The 22,335-nt window shown below is 40.2% G+C and overlaps 2 protein-coding genes across 9 annotated transcripts in view; one reads left to right on the top strand and one right to left on the bottom strand.

The window, feature by feature from the left end:
- Positions 1-17,343, bottom strand: part of WDR12 (WD repeat domain 12) — a 33,940-nt gene extending 16,597 nt beyond the window's left edge. For 2 of the 7 annotated variants that reach the window (XM_023219239.2, XM_023219181.2), the window contains exons 1-5: positions 16,528-17,343; positions 12,765-12,859; positions 5,251-5,345; positions 3,776-3,882; positions 320-435 (exon numbers count right to left, since the gene is read on the bottom strand). In XM_023219239.2, the coding sequence (XP_023075007.2) occupies positions 320-435; positions 3,776-3,882; positions 5,251-5,345; positions 12,765-12,859; positions 16,528-16,568 (454 nt within the window). In that variant the 5' untranslated portion in view covers positions 16,569-17,343. Of the gene's footprint in view, positions 1-319; positions 436-3,775; positions 3,883-5,250; positions 5,346-11,415; positions 11,613-12,764; positions 12,860-16,335; positions 16,498-16,527 lie in introns of those variants that run through there. The other 5 variants (XM_023219232.2, XM_023219221.2, XM_023219210.2 and 2 more) reach the window with 5 other exon arrangements.
- A 25-nt stretch (positions 17,344-17,368) lies between these two features.
- The window catches only part of CARF (calcium responsive transcription factor), an 85,842-nt gene continuing 80,875 nt past the window's right edge, over positions 17,369-22,335 (top strand). For both annotated transcript variants that reach the window (XM_023219172.2, XM_023219166.2), the window contains exon 1: positions 17,369-17,418. The gene's annotated coding sequence lies outside the window, so the exon portion shown is untranslated. The remainder of the gene's footprint in view (positions 17,419-22,335) is intronic.

Below are 22,335 nucleotides of genomic sequence, written 5' to 3' on the forward strand. Positions count from 1 at the left end.
CACTGCACACTAGCCTGAGTGACAGAGCAAGACTCCATCTCAAAACAAACAAACAAGAAGAAAATAGATGAATGTAATACACTCAATATTAACTTGAAAATGTATATTATCTGATGCAATTTTAATAAATATTCACTTCTAACAATTTATGAATTTTTTATATAATCTTTTTCTTCTTGAACACTATATTTTTTGAAAGACCTAATAACTGAGGTATGAGATGCTTCCTACCCACTCCCCATTCTTCCCCAGCACCAAAAATGGCTTATTTCCAAATCCCTATCTAGGATTCCTCAAAGTGTAAGGAAAATGTCCTAACCTTTTTTCACCCAGGCCACATCTTTTACAACATCTGTATGTCCCACAATTGTCATTATTGACTTTCCTTCCAAGGACCAGATCCGAGAAGTCTTATCGTAAGAACCAGTCAAGATCCTATGAAGAGAAAAAATATCTTATGAAACAGAAAAAGCAGTTTTTTCAAACCCTGAAAATGAATGTTGTTTCTGTGGCAATGACAAAGTAACTTTGAGGAGTATACTTTTAAACGCTTCTTTGATATGAAGATTGAGATTTCAAAACACACTAGATCAGATCACTTGATGTTTCTCAACCTCCTAAAAATAATACCTGGCATGACTGGGCGCGGTGGCTCACTCCTGTAATTCCAGCACTTTGGGAGGCCGAGGCGGGTGGATCATGAAGTCAGGAGATCAAGACCATCCTGGCTAACACAGTGAAAACCCTGTCTCTACTAAAAATACAAAAAATTAGCTGGGCGTGGTGGTGGGTGCCTGTAATCCCAGCTACTCGGGAGGCTGAGGCAGGAGAATGGCGTGAACCCAGGAGGTGGAGCTTGCAGTGAGCCGAGACTGCGCCACTGCACTTCAGCCTGGGCAACAGAGCGAGACTCCGTCTCAAAATAAATAAATAAATAAAAATAATAATAATACTTGGCAAATCCTAGATTTCCTTTTTTTTTTTTTTTTTTTGAGATGGAATCTAGCTCTGTCACCCAGGCTGGAATGCAGTGGCACAATTTTGGCTCACTGCCACCTCTGCCTCCCAGGTTCAAGAGATTCTACTGCCTCAGCCTCCTGAATAGCTGGGATTACAGGCACCCACCACCAAGCCCAGCTAATTTTTTTTGTATTTTTAGTAGAGATGGGGTTTCACTGTGTTGGCCAAGCTGGTCTCGAACTCCTGACTTTGTGATCCACCCACCTCGGCCTCCGAAAGTGCTAGGATTACAAGCGTGAACCATTGCGCCTGGCTGATTTCATTTTTATATTGTTGTAAACAACACAACTCTTACAAAAGCTACGCAAATTACTTGTTGACTTGATGCTAACACAGGTTGAGCATCCCTAATCTGAAAATAAGTCCAAAATTCTCCAAAATCCAAAACTTTTTGAGCACCAACATGACACTACAAGCAGAAAATTTCACACCTGACTTCATAATGACAGGCTGTAGTCAAAACGCAGTCAAAATTTTGATTCAGGCATAAAATTATTAAAAACACTGTATAAAATTGGCTGGGCGTGGTGGCTCACGCCTGTAATCCCAGTACTTTAGGAGGCTGAGGCGGACGATTCACAAGGTCAGGAGATCGAGACCATCCTGGCTAACATGGTGAAACCCTGTCTCTACTAAATATACAAAAACAAAATTAGCCAGGCATGGTGGCGGGTGCCTAGAGTCCCAGCTACTCGGGAGGCTGAGGCGGGAGAATGGCCTGAACCCGGAAGGCAGAGCTTGCAGTGATCTGAGATCGCGCCACTGCACTCCAGCCTGGGTGACAGAGCGAGACTCCATTTCAAAAAAAAATTCAATATATATATAAAATATATATAAAATATACATATATATTATATATTATATATACATAATATAAAATTACTTTCAGGCTAGATGTATAAGCTATATATGAAACAAATGAATTTCATGTTTAGACTTGGATCACATCCCTAAGATATTTCACTATGTATATGTTAATACTGCAAAACCCAACCCCCCAAAAAAAATCCTAAATCCAAAACACTTCTGGTACCAAACATTTCCAGATAAGGAATATCCAACCTGTAGTGCTCTTTTTTTTTTTTTTGAGACAGAGTCTTGCTCTGTTACCCAGGCTGCAGGGCAGTGGCGCGATCTCAGCTCACTGCAACCTCTGCCTCCTGGGTTCAAGTGATTCTCCTGCCTCAGCCTCCTGAATAACTAGGACTCCGGGCATGGACCACCATACGCGACTAATTTTTTATATTTTTAGTAGAGACAGGTTTCAATATGTTGGCCAGGCTGCTCTCAAACTTCCGATCTCAAGTGGTCCACCTGCCTTAGGCTCCCAAAGTGCTGTGATTACAGGCATGAGCCACGCACCTGGCTGTCAACCTGAAGTACTTTGTACTCAACCAGTGAAAACCATTTAAGCTAAAACTAGTAGAAACATAACTTTATGTAATAACTCCAGGGAGATGTTCTTTGAAAGAAGCAAGCTCCTACTATAATCTACTCTTGAGGTGTTTTCCCAAAGGCAAGGCCAGTGAGGATTTGCCCTGAGATTTCTGTACCTTCTTTCTTGAGTACAGTCTGTTCTTTCTAGCCCTAAAAGAGCATGCCATGCATCTTTATGGTATTAGGCCAGGAGATCTATGGCTATAAAGGTTACTTTTTTCCTCTATGAAACAAACTATATCCTTGGTCTTTTTTTTTTTTTTTTGGAGACGGAGTCTCGCTCTGTCGCCCAGGCTGGAGTGCAGTGGCTGAATCTTAGCTCACTGCAAGCTCCGCCTCCCGGGTTTACGCCATTCTCCTGCCTCAGCCTCCCGAGTAGCTGGGACTACAGGCGTCCGCCACCTCGCCCAGCTAGTTTTTTGTATTTTTTTAGTAGAGACGGGGTTTCACCCTGTTCGCCAGGATGGTCTCGATCTCCTGACCTCGTGATCCACCCGTCTCAGCCTCCCAAAGTGCTGGGATTACAGGCTTGAGCCACCGCGCCCGGCCCTATATCCTTGGTCTTAAAAGCAACATAATCGAACCAAATAAATTAAGTGCTCTAAGATACATGACTTATTCAGAAGACAAACATAGATGGGTATAGAGAAATCCCATCTATTCAGGAGGCTGAGGCAGTAGGACTGCTTGAGCCCAGGAGTTTTAAACCAGCCTGGACAACAGAAGGAGACCCTGTTTAAAAAAAAAAAAAAAAAAAAAAAAGATAACAGTAATTGTTACTATTACATCTTGAACAGAACAGAAGAGTATCCATTAATAAATACCTGTTTCTTCTTTTTTTTTTTTTTTTTTTTTGAGACGGAGTCTTGTTCTGTCGCCCAGGCTAGAGTACAGTGGGGCCACCTCGGCTCACTGCAAACTCCACTCCCCAGGTTCACGCCATTCTCCTGCCTCAGCCTCCCGAGTAGCTGGGACTACAGGCACTTGCCACCACACCCAGCTAATTTTTTGTATTTTTTTTAGTAGAGACGGGGTTTCGCCATGCTAGCCAGGATGGTCTCAATCTCCCGACTTCGTAATCCACCCGCCTCGGCCTCCCAAAGTGTTGGGATTACAGGTGTGAGCCACCACATCCAACCACCTGTTTCTTCTTGAAGACACTGAGTGCAAAGATCTTTCTTTTTGGCGTGGCCACTGATACAGAGATCACAAAATTAATTTACAAATAACAGTAAATCACAGAAAAAGATTTATATATGGATTTAAAAAGACTGAAGGAGGTAAATGAAAAAAGAGAAGAGCATTAATCTGGCAATACCATTCCTCTGCCCCTTTAATTGAACTGATCCAGTCATCATGGAACATGCATTGCTCTGGCTGGGGTGCAGTATACTTCTCCACGTATTCTATTTCCACAACTTCTTCCTAGTCACAAGAGAAACCAGTAACAAGTCAGATGGTACAGTTTTAAAATACTACATTATGAAGATAAAGAACCCCAATTTAATATATCTCCTTCATATCCTTCATATTAGTCCCCTTCATAAGTCAGCAAATTTGGAGCCATTTAGAAAGTCAAGAACTTTATTTGACCTAACAGTAAGCTAAGAGTGATTATTAGGAATTAATAGATTGGCATGGTGGCTCACACCTGTAGTCCTACCTATTAACATTAGGAAATCTGGGGCAGGAGGACTGCTTGAGCCTAGGAGTTCAAGTCCAGCCCAGGCAACAAAGCAAGACCTGTCTCCTAATAAAAAATTTAAAAGGAAGAAATATTAATGGCCTTGTGAAACTTATGCTGAAAATAGGGGGGAAAGGAATATAAGAAAGCCTTAGGCCAGGTGCAGTGGCTCACATCCATAATCCCAGCACTTTGGGAGGCTGAGGCGGGCGGATCACCTGAGGTCAGGAGTTCAAGACGTGCCTGGCCAACATGGTGAAACACCATCTCTACTGAAAATACAAAAATTAGCCAGGCGTGGTGGTGGATGCCTGTAATTCCGCTACTTGGGAGGCTGAGGCGCAAGAATCACTTGCACCCAGGAGGCAGAGGTTTTAGTGAGCCAAGACTGTGCCACTGCACTCCAGCCTGGGCAACAGATGGAGACTCTGTCTCAGAAAAAAAAAAAAAAAGAATATATAAGAAAACATTAAAATTAAGAATAAAAGCATATTGTTTAATGGGTACAGGTCTTCTGTTCAGGATAAGGAAATAATTCTGGAAAACGGTGATGGTTGCACAATATTGTAAATGTACTTAATGCCACTGAATTGTATACTTGAGAATGGTTAAAACTCTAAATTTTATGTTATGTATATTTTACCACAATTTTTAAAAATCACAAAACAAACAACAACTATAAGTTATATTTTTAATCATAAAAGCAATATGAGGAAACTCTGAAAATAGGAGGAAGGGAAAAATAACAATAACTTAATCCACAGTTTTTATATGTGCCCAGTTATTTTGTGCACCAGTATTTGTACACACATATTTGCTATTCCCTTTCTTGCCAGTTCTTCCACATATATGAAGAATGTGTTCATTTATTTCTTGAATAAAACACTCTCACAAAAAAAGAGGGCTTCAAAACAGAACATACAGGAATATACATATATATATATACATACGATATATATTCAGTATACACACATAATATACACACAATATATATATTCAATATATTAAAAAGAATCGTTGCTACTAAAGATAGATTCAGTGTGATTTTAAAAGGAGTTTAAGCCAATAATGCCTTAAGTGAAATACAGAAGGCAAGTATTTGAACTTACTGATGAGATGTTCTCCAGTTCCATGTGTTTGATCAAGGGCATTCGCAGAAATTGGCCCTTAATAAGGAAATCAAACTCCACATGCTTGTGGAACTCTGAGGAAAATATATAACAAAATTATTGTTCTTAATATCTGAAGTAATACTGGCAGAGGTATATGAGAACTCCCAAAACAAACAGGTACTGATTATCCCAGTGTGGCCTCTGAGTTTCTCTGTAATTTTTAAGATCAGAAATACTTTGTTCTGTTAGTATAATGTCTTTTTATTGTTGTTGGTGTATTTTGGTTTAAAAAACTTTTATTATTTCAAACATATCCGAAAGTAGAAATAACATGAATCCCATCACTATTGCCCATTTTGACATCTACCAACTAATGGAACATCATCTATATTCCTCCCTCCATTCCCCGGCTGGTTTATTTTGAAGCAAATCTCAGAAATTACATCATTTCATCTGTAAATACTTTAGTATGTATCTCTAAAATATAAGGACTTAAAAAATTAGTCACAATATTTTAAAATTTAACAATCATTCCTTCTACTATCAAATAGTCAAAGTTCTTTTACAGTGAGCTTTCAAAAATCAGCATCCATAATCCACACATTATATTTGATTAATGTTTCTTTTAATCTTTAACAGTTCCTCCTTCTTTTTCTCCTTGCCATGTATTTGTTGATGAAAGTAGGTCATCTGTTTTGTTACATTTCATACATTCTGGGTTTTGTTGACTCCATCTCCAACGTGTCCTTTAACATGTTTCTTTATCACACAAATATCCTATAAACTAGTCAGAGGTAAACGGTAAATGCCTGGCTAGATTTCAGGTTTTTTTTTTTTTTTTTTTTTGCAAGAATATACATAGGCAGTATTGTCTATTTTTTTTTTTTTTTTTTTTTCTGAGACGGAGTCTCGCTCTGTGGTCCAGGCTAGAGTGCAGTGGCGCGATCTCGGCTCACTGTAAGCTCCGCCTCCCGGGTTCAGGCCATTCTCCTGCCTCAGCCTCCAGAGTAGCCGGGACTACAGGCGCCCGCCACCGCGCCCGGCTAATTTTTTTGTATTTTTAGTAGAGACGGGGTTTCACCGTGGTCTCGATTTCCTGACCTTGTGATCCGCCCGCCTCGGCCTCCCAAAGTGCTGGGATTACAGGCGTGAGCCACCGCGCCCGGCCGTATTGTCTATTTTCTATTACATCCCATCAGGATGCAAATAGGATCTGGTTGTGTGTGTGTCTCTCTCTCTCTTTTTTTTTTTTTGAGATGGAGTTTCACTCTTGTTGCTCAGGATGGAGTGCAATGGTGCCACCTCGGCTCACAGCAACCTCCACTTGCTGGGTTCAAGCCATTCTCTTGCCTCAGCCTCCGATTACAGGCATGTGCACCACACCCAGCTGATTTTGTATTTTTAGTAGAGACAGGATTTCTCCATGTTGGTCAGTCTGGTCTCAAACTCCGGACCTCAGGTGATCCACCCACCTCGGCCTCCCAATGATTGTGTCTCTTTTTAAGATATTAAGACCCATCTTAGGGCTCAGACTATATCAGTCTGATTCCATCCACCATAATGCTCCTTGTCTGTCTTTTATCTAATTATCGGGATTAACAGCTACTGAGAATCACTACTGTACTTATATTCATTATTTCTTTTGGAGTTGCAATATGGTAACAGTCTATACAAAAGGAATAATGTTCAGTCTATATGTTTAGAAAAATAAGCAACTATTTGGGTAACATACTGGAATTGCAGCACTTCTCTTACAGGAATAATTCTTTCCTCAAGAAAATACTTGCAAACCAAATTCAACAACACATTAAAAAGATCATCATGATCAAGTAAGATTTATCCCAGGGATGCAAGAACAGTTCAACATACACAAATCAATGTAATATACTGTGATGGTTATCACTGAGTGTCAACTTCATTGGATTGAAGGATACAAGTACTGTTCCTGCATGTGTCTGTGAGGGTGATGCCAAAGGAGATGAACATTTGAGTCAGTGGAATGGGAGAGGCAGACCTACCCTCAATCTGGGTAGGTACCATCTAATCAGCTGCCGGCATGGCTAGGATAAAAGGAGGCAGAGGAATGTGGAACGACTAGACTGGATGAGTCTTCAGGCCTTTATCTCACTCCTGTGCTGGATGCTTCCCGCCCTCAAACATTGGACTCCAAGTTCTTCAGCTTTTGGATTCTTGGACCAGTGGTTTGCCAGGGACTCTCGGGTCTTTAGCCACAGACTGAAGGCTGTACTGCTGGCTTCCCTACTTTTGAGGTTTTGGGACTGGGACTGGCTTCCTTGCTCCTCAGCTTGCAGACAGCCTATTGTGGGACTTCACCTTGTGATTGTGTGAGTCAATACTCCTTGATAAACTCCCTTTCGGCTGGGCGCAGTGTTTCACGCCTATAATCCCAGTATTTTGGGAGGCCAAGGTGGGCAGCCTCATGAGGTCAGGAGTTCAAGACCAGCCTGGCCAGCATGGTGAAACCCAGTCTCTACTAAAAATACAAAAATTAGCCAGCCGGATTTGGTGGCACGCACCTGTACTCCCAGCTACTCGGGAGGCTGAAGCAGGAGAACTGCTTGAACCTGGGAGGCAGAGGTTGCAGTGAGCCGAGATCGTGCCATTGTACCCTAGCCTGGTGACAGAGCAAGACTCTGTCTCAAAACAAAGAAACAAACAAACAAACAAAAAAGCAAACCCTTTCATATAGACATATATTCTATTAGTCCTGTCCCTCTAAAGAACCCTAATATATATATCATATCAACAGAATGAAGGACAAAAAGCATATGATCATTTCAATTGATGCTGAAAAAGCATTTGATAAAATCCAACATCCTTTCATGATAAAAGCCCTCAAAAAACTGGGTATAGAAAACATACTTTAACATAATAAAAGTCAAATACTAAATGGGGAAAAAAACTGAAAGCCTTTCCTCTAACATCTGGAATATATAGACTCCCATACTAAATGGGGGAAAAAACTGAAAGCTTTTCCTTTAACATCTGGAACATGATAAGGATGCCCACTTTCACCACTGTTATTCAACACAGCAATGGAAGTCCTAGCTAGAGCAATGAGATAGGAAGGAGGGGAGGGGAGGCAAGGGAAAGGAAGGAAAGAAGAGAGGAAGGGAGGAAGGGAGGAAGGGAGGAAGGGAGGAAGGAAGGAAGGAAGGAAGGAAGGGCATCCAAATTGGAGAGGAAGAAGTCACATTATCCTTGTTTGCAGATGATTTGATCTTATATTTGGGAAAATCAATGATATAATCTTATATTTGGTATAATCTTTATTTTACCAAAAACCAATTAGGACTGATAAATTCAGTAAAGTTGCATGATACAAAAATCAGTAGCATTTCCGTCTGCTAACAGCGAACAATCAGAAAAAGAAATCAAGAAAGTATTTCTACTTACAGTAGCCACAAATAAAATACCTAGGAATTAACCAAAGAAGTGAAAGATCTCTACAACAAAAACTATAAAACACTGATGAAAGACATCGAAGAGGGCTACGTGCAGTGGCTCATGCCTGTAATCCCAGAACTTTGGGAGGCTGAGGTGGGTGGATCACCTGAGGTCAGGAGTTCGCGACCAGCCTGGCCAACATGGTGAAACCAAGTCTCTACTAAAAATACAAAAATTAGCTTGGCGTGGTGGCAGGCACCTGTAATCCCAGCTACTCAGGAGGCTGAGGCAGGAGAATCGCTTGAACCCGGGAGGTGGAGGTTGCAGTGAGCTGAGATTATGTGATTACACTCCAACCTGGGCAACAAGAGTGAAACTCCGTCTCAAAAAAAAAAAAAAAGAAAAAGAAAAGAAAAGAAAAAGAAAAAAAGAAATTGAAGAGGACACAAAAAAATGAAAGATATTCCAGGATCGTGGATTGGAAGAATTAACATTGTTAAGATGTCCATAGTACCCAAAGCAACCTACAGATTCAATGCAATCCTTATCAAAATACCAATGACATACTTCACAGAAAAAAAAAAAAAATCCTAAAATTTACATGGAACCACAAAAGACCCAGAATAGCCAAAGCTATCTTAAGCAAAAAGAACACACCTGGAGGAATCACATTACCTGACTTCAAATTATACTACAGACCTATAGTAACCAAAACAGCGTGGTACTGGCATAAAAACAGACACATACACCAATGGAACAGAATAGAGAAGCCAAAACAAATCCACACATCTACAGTGAATTCAAATCTACACTGGGGAACAGTCTCTTCAATAACGGTGCTGGGAAAACTAGGTATCCATATGCAAAAAAAATGAAACTAGACCCCTATCTCTTGCCATATACAAAAATCAGGACAAACGGTATTAAAGACTTAAATATTTCTAAGACCTCAAACTATGAAACTAATACAATAAAACATTGGGGAAACTCCCCAGGACAGTGGTGTGGGCAAAAATTTCTTGAGTAATACCACACAAGCACAGGCAATCAAAGCAGAAAAGGACAAATGGGATCCCCCTCAGGTTAAAAAGCACAGCAAAGGAAACAATTAACAAAGTGAAGAGACAACCCACAGAATGGGAGTAATTATTTGCCAACTACCCATCTGACAAGGAATTAGTAACCAGAATACATAAGGAGCTCAAAAAACTCTGTAGGAAAAACTGTAATAATCTGATTAAAAGTTGGGCAAAAGGTTTGAACATACATTTCTCAAAAGAAAACATTCAAATGGCAAACAGGCATATGAAAAGGTGCTCACCATCAGTGATCATCTGTGAAATATAAATCAAAACTACAATGAGATATCATTTCACCCCAGTTAAAATGGCTTCCCCCCTCCCCCCACAAGACAGAGTCCTGCTCTGTCACCCAGGCTGGAGTGCAGTGGCATGAGCTCGGTTCACTGCACCTCCGCCTCCCGGATTCAAGCAATTCTCCTGCCTCAGCCTCCCGAGTAGCTGGGATTACAGGCACCTGCCACCACACCCAGCTAATTTTTGAATTTTTAGTAGAGATGGGGTTTCACCATGTTGGCCAGGCTGGTCTTGAATTCATGACTTTGTGATCCACTCACCTCAGCCTCCCAAAGTGCTGGGATTACAGCTGTGAGCCACCGCGCCTGGCCAAAATGGCTTTTATCTAAAAGTCAGGCAATAACAAACGCTGGTGAGGATATGGAGAAAAGGGACCCCTCATAAACCTTCGTGGGGATGTAAATTAGTACAACCACTATGGAGAACAGTTTGGAGATTCTTGAAAAAACTAAAAATAGAGCTACCATATGATCCAGCAATAGCACTGCTAGGTATATACTCAAAGGTAAAGAAATCAGGATATTAGTACTTCTACATAATGGAGTACTATTCAGCCATAAAAAAGAATGAAATCCTGTCATTTGCAGCAACATGGGTAGAACTGGAGGTCATTATGTTCAGTGATATAGGCCAGGCACAGAAAACAAACTTTGCATATTCTCACTTATTTGTGGGAGCTAAAAATTAAAACAATTGAACTCATGGAGATACAGAGTAGAAGGATAGTTACCAGACGCTGAGAACGGTAGTGGGGGAAATGAGAGGCAAGTGAGAATGGATGGTTAATGGGTACAAAAAATTGAAAGTATAAATAAGATCTAGTATTTGACAGCACAACTGGGTGACCATAGTCAATAATTTAATTATACATTTAAAAATAACAAAGAGTATAACTGGATTGTTTGTAACACAAAGGATAAATGCTTGAGGTAATGGATACCTCATTTACCCTGACGTGATTATTACACCTTATATGCCTGTATCAAAATATGTAATGTACCCCATAAATAGATACACCTACCATGTACCTACAAAAATTAAAAAGAATATTTCTTATTTTAGTTCAAAGACTTTTTCAACAAATAGACTACATAACAGTTTTGAAATTTATAAAGGTAACTATGCATCAGAATCTCTATATATTCATGATGAAAATAAAGACAAGAATCAACAGGAAATGCTATGTAAATATACTTGAATATTGAATACTGAACGGTAACTTGCTAGCAATAAAAATATTGTAAACCCTGTCCCCTCCTCCCCCACCCCAAGCCAATAAAGTTGCTTGAAAACATCATCTCAAATTTCACAAAAAACTTATGTGATTATTTGAAGACGAAGATGGGGAAAATACTACACATTAGCGTATAACTCTTACCTCCCCATTCCTCCAACTAGGGTAGAGTCAGAAGAGCTCTGCAGCATTGGAAACGTCTGCATAAAAATACACTTGCCTCTGGCTAGCATGGTGGCTCACACATGTAATCCCAGCACTTTGGGAGGCCCAGGAGGGTGGATCATCTGAGGTCAGGAGTTTGAGACCAGGCTCGCCAACGTGGTAAAACCCCATTTCTACTAAAAATACAAAAAATTAGCCAGGCGTGGTAGCGGGCACCTGTAATCTCAGCTACTCTGGAGGCTGAGGCAGGAGAATTGCTTAATGTTTCATGTTTAAATTTTCTCTATCTTACACAATGTTTCTTTACTTTTTAAAAAATATTTTATTATAGAAAATTTAATACCTATGGAAAAATTCAGAAATATCAATCAAAACGACAATGAGATACAGAAAATAATACAAACTTTAACAATTTTTTCTTTTTCTTTTTTTTTTTTGAGATTCCCTCTGTCACCCAGGCTGGAGTGCAATGGCACGATCTTGGCTCACTGCAACCTCCGCCTCCCGGGTTCAAGCAATTCTCCTGCCTCAGCCTCTCGAGTAGCTGGGATTACAGGCATGTGCCACCATGCCCAGCTGATTTTTGTATTTTTAGGTTGAGACGGGGTTTCACCATGTTGGTCAGGCTGATCTCAAACTCCTGACCCTGTGATCTACCCACCTCAGCCTCCCAAAGTGCTGGGATTACAAACTTCAACAATTATTAACTCATAGCCAATCTGATTTCATTTATATTTTTACATACATTGTTCATATTAACTTAATGGGCAAATATATTAGTACCACAGTATATATTTAATATTTGTATCTTTTAAATGTTTTATGTTCTTGCGTGTTTTGTTATACCCTTTTTTTAAATGAATTCTGGACACAAAAAATAAAATACTGGTATTCATACTGGCATTTTGATATTACACTAAACACTCAAATACTGATATTGTCATTTTGCTTTGTGCTTCACTAGCAGGTGGGGCCTAAGCACTAAAACGCTTGCTTTATGCCTACATAACTCAGTCCTCTGTAGAACAATCAATGTCTTGATTACCTCTATATTACAACTTTATACCAAAATCTTTATTCCTTAACTACAACCACCATATATCCACATTGCCTTAAAAACAGGTTAAACAGAAACATTTTTTTCTGAAAACTTTTCTTTCAAAGCAGTATTTACAGTATTATCCAGCAGAAGAACCTGTACTTTATAAGTTACAAATTTTACCATTACAAAATTCATACAGTATCATAGGCCAAAAAAGGAACTAAAAACGTAATGCATTTTAGAGTAATCAGTGGCATTGTGTCCTCTCCTAAGCATATATACCCACCATTTCTGTCCTTTAGTAGTTTATTGATGATGTTACTAAGGTCAGCAATTTCAGAGGCGGCAGGGATTGAGAAGGGAACATCATCTACAGCATATCTATAAAAAGGAAATGATATGTCAAGATCAAGTCTACAGATATTTGAACAAATATGCTTTTACGAATTCAACATACATTTATTGGGTAAATAAATTCCAGACATTTTGCTACATGTTGTAAACAAAAATGAATTAAAACATGATCTCTGTTCTAAGAAGAGGTTGAAGTCTGGTAATCAAATAGAATGAAGTCATATAAGAACAATGTCATTAGGTGACATGTATAAACAGAACAAAGACATCACAGGTCATTTTAACCAGAGAAAAGGAGGGCAGGGGAGCAGGCCCTGAAAGGATGCACAAAAAAGATAACTGTTAAGCTACATTTAGAAAAGTGATTAGCCAGGCGTGGTGTCATGTGCCTGTAGTCCCAGCTACTTGGGAGGCTGAGATGGGAGGACTGCCTGAGCCCAGGAGGTGGAGGTTGTGGTGAGCTGAGATCACACCACTGCACTGCACTCCAGCCTGGGTGACACAGAAAGACCCTGTCTCAAAAGAGAAGTGTTTTCTTCTCTTTTGCCACGTGAGGGAAGGGTAGGCTGGAAGAAGCAGTGTGCAGGAAAGCAGAGAGAACATCAAAACAATAGCTAGGAGTTGTTAAACTGCCCAACCAGCCATTTCCAGAAAGTCTGATTTTGCTCTAAAGTGACCAAAGGCTAAAGAGATACACATGGAGTGCTTCAAATATCATGTGAAATCATTTTCACTTCTTTTTTGCGGGCAATGAAGAACTATCATAGCAGTGCAAATTAGAAATATCAGATTTTATTTAGTTAGATCTTTCTGGCTGCACAGTGGACACTGAAAAAGAGGAACACATGACAGGTGGCAGATTAGGAGACTCTTATAAGAGAGACTGTGAGAAAATATTAGCAAATCACGTGTCTGATAAGGAACTTGTATCTAAACTATATTAAGCACACTTACAACTCAATAATAAAAAGACAACACAATTTTTAAATGGCCAAATAGGGACATGAAAACGCTCATCACTAGTCATCTGGGAAATGCCAATCAAACACAAGGAAATATAATTTCACATCCACTAGGGTGCTATAATTAAAAAGACAGCTAATAACAAGTGTCAGTGAAAATAGGGAGCAACTGGAACCCTGATTATTGCTGGCAGTAATGTAAAATGGTGCAGTTGGTTTGAAAAACAGTCTGGCAGTTCCTCAAAAACTCAAACATGGAATTACATCTGACCCAAAAACTCCACTTCTAAGTATATATGCAAGAGAAATGAAAACATACATCCACACGAAAACTTGTACATGAGTGTTCACATAACAACTATTCATAATAGATAAAAGGTATAAACAACCTAAATGCCCACCAGCTGATGAATGGAAAAACATGGTACATCCATTTAATGGCCTATTATTTGGCCATAAAAAGGAATGAAGTGCTAACATATACTATGACATAGTTACACCATTTTTTAAAAATCATAGTAAGTGAAAGAAGCCAGTCACAAAAGATCACTATATAATTCCATTTATACAAAATGTCCAGAAGAGATAAAGTTACAGAGCTAGAAAGCAGATCAGTGGTTGCCTAGAGTTGGGGGTATTATTTAATAAACAGCTCAAGGATGATGAAAAATGTTCTAAAATTGACTGTGGCGATGGTTGCACAACTCTGCAAATATGGTGCTGATGATTCTCAAACCACACTTTAAGCAATAAGGCTATAGCTATACATTTATGTATATAATTCACATATATGTATATTCTTGTGTGTGTGACAATTAGCCCCCCACCACACCATTTTACTGACCAAAATATTAAGCAAAAAGAAAAAGCAAGAATTTTATTTATTTATTTATTTTTTTGAGACAGAGTTTTACTATGTTCGCCAGGCTGGAGTACAGTTGAACTGATCCTGGCTCACTGCAACCTCTGCCTCTTAGGCTCAAGCGATCCTCCCACCTCAGCCTCTTAAGTAGCTGAGACCACAGGTAGGCACCACCATGCCTGGCTAAGTTTTTGTAGTTTTGGTAGAGACGGGGTTTCACCATGTTGCTCAGGCTGGTCTCAAACTCCTGATTCACCATGTTGCTTAGGCTAGTCTCAAACTTCTGAGATAAGCAGTTTGCCTTCCTCGGCCTCCCAAACTGCTGGGATTACAGACATGAGCCACAGCGCCCTGCAAAGAATTTTAATTTCTACGTTTTTTAACCTTTTGGAGGGCCTAAATTCAAACACATATATGACATGTATCCATTCATTTCAGGGGTTAAAGCACTGTGGCCTATTATCTCTTACAACTTCATGTCAATCAACAATTATCTCAAGGCTGGACGCAGTGGGTCATGCCTGTAATTCCAGGAGTTTGGGAGACCGAGGTGGGCGGATCGCTTGAGGCCAGGAGTTCGAGACCAGCATGGCCACCAATGCAAATTCCTGGCTCTACTAAAAACACAAAAATTAGCCAGGCTTGGTGGTACATGCCTGTAATTCCAGCTACTCGGGAGGCTGAGGTGGGAAGACTGTTTGAGCCCGGGAGATGGAGGTTGCAGTGAGCCAAGATCCCTCCACTGCAGTCCAGCCTGGGCAACAGAGTGAGACTCTGTCTCCAAAAAAACCAAAACAAACAAAGCCTCAAATATTTCAAAAAATGTTATTTTAAGAAAAACAAAAAAAACCTACTTTCAATTAAAATACACAGTGGTTATGTTAATGCATCACCACATTCCTAGAGAAGTATTAAGGCTCTGTATGTAAGTACATCTATTCAGGTGCATTGATGATATACGATTTACGTATACTTTCAGCAACAATACAAGAGGAGAGAAGATTATTTACTAGCTCCCCTCATAAAGCTACAAACAAAACCACAGGTATAACTCAGGTGGGAGTCTCCTAGTTTATGGCTAACTTTAGCTTATTAACACAACAAATATGTATTATCATTTTCACTGAAAAATTTGACATTTTTTGTTGACTCAGCCAATCTAAGAAGCTTAATATATAGTCCCTGCCCTCAAGAGACTTCCAATATAGTTGGAAGAGACCAGGCAAACACAAAGAAAACTAACAATGCAATATATACCACAAGGCAGCATATAATTAGTTTTCGAATGAGTGCTAATAGACCTTGAGACCACTGGTTAAAATGTTTATATACCTATATAGATATATAAAAATGGTAAATATGTTTACGTTTATATATTAATGCGACTTATACACAAATACATGATAAAGTATATATTTATAGTATATACATATATAAAAATAAATCAGTAACTAAATCGACTTCATACTTATCAAAAACCAACTCTACCATAACCCCATGGCCAAAGCTCCACTTTCTAACCTGGTTTAGAAGAGCATCTTCTATTACCTACTTAAAAAAAAAAAAAAAAAGACGTGTTTTCAAAAACTGTGAACTACCACTAGCAGACACCCTATAACGACAAGGCCCACTGTTCATTTTAAATTACACATATAAAATGTTTCATTGAGAAAGCAAACCTGAAGCCCTTCAGTCTCCTCCACACTCACAATTCAAATTATATAGAATCTGCGAAGCCGGTTAGAAAGGAGGTAATCTCAGAAAAAAGGGTGGGGATGACAGCAGAAACAACCAGGGATCCGCAAGGTCATACCAAAGGGGTGGTCGGAAAGGAAATGGGGAAGGGAGCGAAGGGTGGAACGCTTACTTACTTCGTGTTATCAGTGTAGAAACGTGTTTGGAGCTGAGCCATGGCGACTACACACACGACTTGTCCACGGAAACGTCGGTTAGCAGATCCACAACAGGGAGCTCCTGTCTTGTAGGACTACAAAGAGGCAGCTCAAAATTAGACTGCACAGGTAAGCGAAGAGCTGCAGTCTAAGCCCGGACTCTGCTTTCTCTTCTCCGGTCTCCTCCGCAGAAAGCACGAGGCTGCCCTTCTACAGACGGCCAGACCACAAACATCGACTACCTACTCCTAGATTTAGGAGTCATCGATTAGAAAAGCATATTCTTAAAGGTAGCATGTCCCTTTAATCATTGTTAGAATTCTTCCCATACATGTGGGCCTGTTATCGATTAGGAAAAATATCTCACTGAAATCCGCTTTATTAATAAAAATTTTTTTTTCAAGAGGCTGTCCTGAGCCTGAGTAGTTCAAACACATCTCCTAGTTACTACAAGTCTCAGAAAGCATCGCTTCTCAAACGCTGTGACCACTGGGAATTGTAGTCTTTTATTGCCACGCTGCCCTCAGAATATCTTATTTGCATTAAATCCTCCAGATTCCAGCCAGATATCAAATTTCCTCTGTCTTCAGTTTTTCTTGACTAACGCCTTGCCAGTTTTTTTTTTTTTTCTCATACATATTGTCAACCAGAGTCTCACTCGGCAGAGGTTTTTCCTAAGTCTCGCCTCTAACTGCGGGTTTTAGAGAGAGGAAAGAGGCGGAAATACGAAAAAAATAACCAATGGGAGAGGAAACGGTCGACGGTGGCCGACAGTGGTCTTACTCTCGTGGGACTGCGCTGCGCGTTCCCGGTGGGGTGCGCCTGCGCATTATGCTGGTCTCCATGGCGGGGCCTCGGAGCCAAGACGAGGTTGAGTAGACTCGTTTTGAATTTTCTCCCCTTTGCTCCGGCGGACTTCCCATCTCGCCTTGTGGGGCTAGCGGCGGCGGCAGGACTGGAGGAGTCAGAGGTTTGGCAGCGCTGTCTGCGCAGACCTACCAGATGCTACCTCCCAACCCCCCCTGTCTTCCTCCTGCCTCCTCCTCCTCCCGTCACCTCCTGACCCGCTGAAGCTCCGAGCAACTGCCGGCCCCCGCCCCCAGCCGTAGCCGGTCACTGGCGGTGCCTTCCGCGCCAAGCTGGGGAGCCTTTTCGGGGTCCTACATGGCAGGGCTTCCGACCCCCGGCCTGGGACGGGGCTCGCAGGCCCCAGAGGGACAGGCTGGAGAAGGAGGAGGTTAGGTGTCTTGAGGAGGGTTGCTGAGCCCAAGGATGCGCCATCGCCGCGGAGAAGGAGCGGGACCCTTTGGGGGGAGCGCCCAATGTGTGGTCCCTCACGCCTACCCGCACCTTGCTTTTTAGGGTTCTTTTTCTCTTTCTGAGCTCTTTTATACGTTATGTTTAGAAGGGGAAAATCATCCTCCCACACCTTCTCCCCGACTTTTTGCCTTTTTTGTCCTGAAGTTACCCAAAGGCCTATGTCTTGTTCTCAATATTCCCAAGAATAATATAGTTGTGTTTCTGAGGGAGGATGGATGGAGATAACTATCCTGATCCCAATGTCACTTTTTAAGGCATTCGCTTCAAGAGACAAGCAGTTTAGAATCAGGCAGAACTGGATTGCAAAATTTGTGGGCAGAGCGGTATGTGTGCAGGTGAAGACAACTAAAGCTTTCCTTTTTTACGTTGTTTAAAGATGTACTGTAAGGTAGACGCCTAATATTTAAATGAACTCCTAATATTTGAATAGAGAATGAGAAGAGATTTAAACAATTGGAAGAAAAAAATAATTTTTATTAGAGAGCAATGACAATAAAAGTAGGACTCTTCAGTTTACTCACCTTTGTAGCTCGGAATGCGGGCCCTGGAACCAGAATTCCTGGGTTCAAATCCTGCCTCTGCTACTAGATTAACCTTTCTGTGCCACACTTTTATCAAGTGTAAGAATTAACTGTGGCATGGGAAGCACTCAGTATATGTTAAATTATTATCATAATAGTTACCAATTCCAGTTTAACTAGAAGCTTTGCCAGCGTGAATGGGTAAGGGAGAATAGCCACATTGAGTGGAGGAATAAAATTAGAAAACCTCTGTGCTGAAGTCCAGGAGATCACTTACTAGGCTTGAGCTTGCTAATGGAAGTAATGGTCGTTTAACTATGTGGTTATTGTAGTGGTGAGGATTTACACATTAAATAAGTCGTGGGCACCTGAAGCTTGAAACGCTTTCTTAATGAAATCTTGCCATTGAATCTGTACTTACTGATAATATATCATTGGTTAAAATATATATAAAATATAATTGATCAGGTTAATTCATTTTTTATCATTAATTTGGAATTTATCAAAATGAGAATATACAGTACCTGACAGAGTCAATATAGTTTGATCTTAATTTGAATTGAAAATTAAGATCAGGAAAATAAAGAACCTGAATATATGCTTAATAATGTAAGACTTTCAGTTTGCAAAACAGAAGTCCTGACTTGACTAAAATACATTTTTCATTTGACGGAGACCTTTAGTTAAGGAAAGATTAGTTTTAGCATTAAATATAAGTAAATACCCAGCATTATGTTTTACGGTTTTTTTCAACAATGATTTATGTGTCATGTTTGGTGTTGCCTCCAAGCAGTACCTGGGATAGCTGATGCTTTTACTTTGAGTCTTTTTCTTTACTTGGAACATTAATTGCAAGCTTTCGGTTGGTGATCATTATTTATGAGATGTATTTACTATATGGTCTTCATGGAGACACATTGTTATCTGGAGAACCACAGTTTGGAAAATACATTTCTCTTAGTTTTATATCCATATAATGCCACAATATGGTAGGATACTAAAGACTCTGTAGGGCTTTGGAGTCCTAATTGTTTTTTGTGTTTTTCTTTTTTTCCAGTTTGGTTATGAATCCAAACCTAATGCACTCTGATCTTAAGCAAGTTTCTTGTCAGTTCCAGTTTTCTTGTCTACAGAGACAAAAAAGATCTACCTCAGAGTCATTGTAAGGATTAAATAAATTTGTAAAGCTCTCAAAGAGCAGCCTAATTCCAGGACGTTGGGAGGCTGAGGCAGGCAGATCAGCTGAGGTCAGGAGTTCAAGACCAGCCCGGCCCACATGGTGAAACCCCGTCTCTACTAAAAATACAAAAATTAGCCAGGCGTGGTGGCGGCTGCCTATAATCCGAGCTACTCGGGAGACTGAGGCAGGAGAATCGCTTGAACCCGGGAGGTGGAGTTTGCAGTGAGCAAAGATAGCGCCATTTCACTCCAGCCTGGGTGAAAAGAGCAAAACTCGATTTCAAAAAAAAAAAAAATCTCTCAAAGAGCAAAGAGGTAAAAAGAAGTTTGTGCAAAGTAAAAAATGGGTAGAAATGGATTACAGGAAAGCTTATAGGGAGAACAAACCATAAATAAAATTGACATTGTGAACACCAGCCTTAGATTTTTTTTTCCCTGAAAATTAAAAAGTGCTTTTTTTTTTTTTTTTTTTGAGATGGAGGGATGTTTTTTGTTGTGGTTTTTTGGTTTTTTTTCAGAGTCTCCCTCTGTCGCCAGGCTGTGCAGTGGGGCCATCTCGGCTCACTACAACCTTGGTCTCCTGAGTTGAAGTGATTCTCCTGCCTCAGCTTCCCGAGTAGCTGAGACTACAGGCACCTGCCACCACGCCCGGCTAATTTTTTGTATTTTAGTAGAAATGGGGTTTCACCATGTTGGCCAGGATGGTCTCGATCCCCTGATCTCGTGATCTTCCCACCTCGGCCTCCCAAAGTGCTGGGATTACAGGCGTGAGCCACTGCACTGGCTGAGATGGAGTCTTGCTCTGTTGCCCAGGCTGAAGTGTAGTGGCATGATCTCATCTCACTGCAACCTCTGCCTCTGGGTTCAAGTGATCCATGCTTCAGCCTCCTCAATAGCTGGGATTACAGGCTCCTGCCACCACTCCTGGCTGATTTTCGTATTTTTTTGTTGTTGTTGTTTTCTTTTTGAGATTGAGTCTGGCTCTGTTGCCAGGCTGGAGTGCAGTGGTGCATCTTGGCTCACTGCAACCTGTGACTCTCTGGTTCAAGCTATTCTCCTGCCTCAGCCTTCCAAGTAGCTGGGATTACAGGCACATGCAACCACGCCCAGCTAATTTTTGTATTTTTAGTAGACACAGGGTTTCATCATGTGGCCAGGATGGTCTCGATTTCCTGACCTTCTGATCCATCTGATCAGCCTCCCAAAGTGCTGGGATTACAGGCATGAGCCACCACACCTGGCCTGTTTTTTGTTTTTTTTTTTTAAGTAGAGATGGGATTTCACTATGTTTGCCAGGCTGGCCTCCCAACTCCTGACCTCAAGATCCACCCACCTTAGCCTCCCAAAGTGCTGGGATTGCAGGCATAAGCCACTGCATCCAGCAGAAAATTTAAAAATTAATGTAGGTCGTTTATCTATATTGGCATACATTTAAAATTTCGATGTTTAGCATAACTTTAAAAACTGATCCTTTAAAAATAAATTATCCTATTAAAATATTTGTGAATAAGTCTTGATTTCATTTTTGTCACCAATTCGTAGTAATTTTGTACCTACTATAAAAGGAATGTCGTTTACCTACCTCTAAAAGATGAGGTAAATTTTATTTTCTGAAGTACTTTTGAGCAATATTTGTTCATTTATTGATTGATTTTTGAAACAGAGTCTCGCTCTGTCGCCAGGCTGGAGTGTAGTGGTGCGATCTTGGCTCCCTGTAACCTGCGCCTCCCAGGTTCAAGCAATTTTCCTGCCTCAACCTCCCTAGTATCTAGGACTACAGGCACACACCACCACACCTAGCTAATTTTTTTTTTTGTATTTTTAGTAGAGATGGGGTTTCCCCATGTTGGCCAGGATGGTCTCCATCTCTTGACTTCGTGATCTGCCCACCTTGGCCTCTCAAAGTGCTGGGATTACAGGTGTGAGCTACTGGCACCCAGCCGAGCAATATTTTTTAATGTAGTTAAGATCTGGCGCTGATAATGAATAGATTTAAAGATGTTTTACATCTTAGGATCTTAACCAAGATATCTGGAATTAAACTCAACTTCAAGCTGCTTTCTCTTTAATTATCCTGTTTGGGGATTTATTCTCAGATTACTGGTTTTAACAATAATGTTTTAATACACAGAAGTCTATGAAGGATACTCAACGACATGATTGAATGTTAAGACCTTTTTTTTTTTTCGTGTATTACACATAAGAAATTACCTCCAAAATTTTGAACTGATAGAATTGCTGTTGAATAAGATAACAACAGCAATGGCCCAAGTATGGTCCTTGAAAGAGATAAGACAACAACCTGAATCATCTCTACCCCTCTGCCATACATTCACTGTATAAAAACAACAAAAAGCCTTTTCTTCCTAAAATAAAAACACTGAGCTACTAATTTTACAGATGCTTTCCAATCTTTACTTTTGGTATAAGATAAAATCCACTTTTTAAATGTGATAACAAAACATTCTAGAAAACAATTTGCCAGCAAAATGTAATGCTTTACTGTGTTTTCTGAAATCCAATCATTAACTTTAGGCTCCATGTTTAATATTTTCTTTTTTCTTTTCTGCTCTCTTTATCTAATTGTAGTACTTCTTCCTTAAGAAATAAACCAGTCAATTCTAGGGTTTGGGAGGTAGGGTGTAGGGAAAAGAGCTTTTATTTTCAAGCTTCTTGTGGCTCCCAAAGATGCTGTAATAGTAAATATTTTCATGATGAAAATGTAATTTGCAAGACATCTTTGTTTCAGTGGTAGTTATAATATGTG

This window comes from Piliocolobus tephrosceles, chromosome 11 (assembly GCF_002776525.5).
Source record: "Piliocolobus tephrosceles isolate RC106 chromosome 11, ASM277652v3, whole genome shotgun sequence".
NCBI classification, from domain to species: domain Eukaryota; kingdom Metazoa; phylum Chordata; class Mammalia; order Primates; family Cercopithecidae; genus Piliocolobus; species Piliocolobus tephrosceles.